This window comes from Fopius arisanus, unplaced genomic scaffold (genome assembly GCF_000806365.1).
Source record: "Fopius arisanus strain USDA-PBARC FA_bdor unplaced genomic scaffold, ASM80636v1 scaffold00061, whole genome shotgun sequence".
Taxonomy (NCBI): domain Eukaryota; kingdom Metazoa; phylum Arthropoda; class Insecta; order Hymenoptera; family Braconidae; genus Fopius; species Fopius arisanus.
This window is the reverse complement of record NW_011887800.1, coordinates 648787-650654: the sequence shown is the minus strand read 5'-3', so window position 1 is coordinate 650654 and position 1868 is coordinate 648787. Positions and strand designations below refer to the sequence as shown.

The 1868-nt window shown below is 29.4% G+C and overlaps 1 protein-coding gene across 1 annotated transcript in view; it reads left to right on the top strand.

Annotated features, from left to right (window-relative positions):
* Window positions 1-1202: 1202 nt before the first annotated feature.
* LOC105268831 (WD repeat, SAM and U-box domain-containing protein 1-like) overlaps window positions 1203-1868 on the top strand; it is an 11540-nt gene continuing 10874 nt past the window's right edge. Inside the window, exon 1 of the mRNA XM_011308678.1 lies at window positions 1203-1228. Coding sequence (XP_011306980.1) covers window positions 1203-1228 — 26 coding nt within the window. The remainder of the gene's footprint in view (window positions 1229-1868) is intronic.

Sequence of the window (1868 nt, the reverse complement as noted above, 5' to 3'; positions counted from 1 at the left end):
CAAATATTCAAATGTTATTTCTACAATAATTTATTCCTGCGCGCTTTCTGGTCGCGTCACATGCTTTCTCTATCTCCTATACTTCACAAATTCTAAAAGAGTGTCATTCTTTTCTTTTATTCAATACTTGAAAGTTCAAAGGTTTTAGACATTATTAAAAATTAACGGGAAAAGCGGAACTTCACAAAAGTGTGACCAATAATCAATTCTACAGTTATCGCTACACGTCAGACTTCAGCTTTAGAGGTAGCGATTGAATAAGAAACGGAAATCCAAATTTTTCCGTTGTCAGACGATTATTTAAGGAGTAATTGCCGATATCTACTCATTTTTCATACTTTTTTTGGAAATTTACCGGAAACTTTGGATCAAATTGAAAGAATATGCCGTTTTTAACTTTTATCAATATTTAATGATAAATTTTGGTAGACGTATGGTTAATTTTCGAAATTTCTGGTAAAGTTTTGCGAATTTTTGCAAAAGTTAACTGGGAATGTAGGGAAATTTTTCCAATGTGGTGAAAGTTCAAGAGATATTGAATAATAATAAAATTTGAAAACTGTGAATTTTTTTACGGAAATTTTATCAACCGTTTCTTGAAAATTTATAAAAACTTTATAAATTAAAAGATATCAGGAATAACTCCGTAAAATCCAATAGTACACCGAGAGAAAAATTTAGGAAAATGTAGTAAACCTATTTGTTAGCGACCAAAAATTGTTGTTATTTTTACTGAACTAGATTGCAAACAATGAAAGATATTTTTTCAATATCTTAATATGCAATAAAAAAATAATTACTTGAGGCTACCAAATATGTTTCTAAATTGAATGCACCCTCAGGCATATTTCAACAAACATTCCTTTCACATTTTTTTGCAAGAATTTTTGCAATTACGTAAAGTTACAATTGCACTTCAAAATATCGACTAGTTATTCTAAACGAATTTATTCAATTCAATATTTAGCACTCACCATCCCATATATGCTTGTAACTATTATTAATTTAATTTGTCATTTTCTAAACAATTATTTCAATTTTTGTCTTGAGTTTATAAAAATTTTGATTTTGGAAAATAATCGCTGGACAACAGAAAAACATAGGATCCAGTCTCGTACTTGAATGGTAAATTTAATTATCCCTAAAGAGTAATATATTAATATAATACAATATTTATGTACGACAAACTGATCAATAATATAATGATCAAATATCTTGAAAGGGTCAGGCAAGTAAATTTGATATTCCAGTTTTCGAAATGTCACGGCGTTTGTATGAATTCAAGCGATTGTTATCAAAGTTTCGACCTGCACTGGACATTGTTTCCCAGTGATAAACATCAGTGCTATTTTTGCTTCATCACAATCCTCATGGAAAAACAAAGAGTCCATGTTTTTTACTGTTCGTCGTGCCGTTACTGACGGGTCATACAGGAGTAGCTCCGATTGGCGCACCGAATTATTTGATTACTGAACACTGAAATATAAAATACACAAATAAATACTAATATAATAAAATAGTATAATAAAAATATTAATTAAATTAAATAGACTAATACCGAGGACAATATATCAATCTTGATGGCGGAATATGAATTGAACCTTTTGCTAATTGATAATTCTATTTGAATAATCAATTGTCATTTGAAAAACTTTTAAAAAAAGGGAATGGCAATATTATCCTTCCAAGTGAGTTGTAGCTATACTAAAATATTGATTACTCGCCTTTAGTATCTCTTTATAATTCATAATATAGGGTAAAATGGAGCGACTCACGGATAATGAATCGTTTTGACGTCGACAGTAATTGGTAGTGGGATGTATAACTTAAGCTTTAACACAACATTTTCCCTTTTTCAGATAGACAAA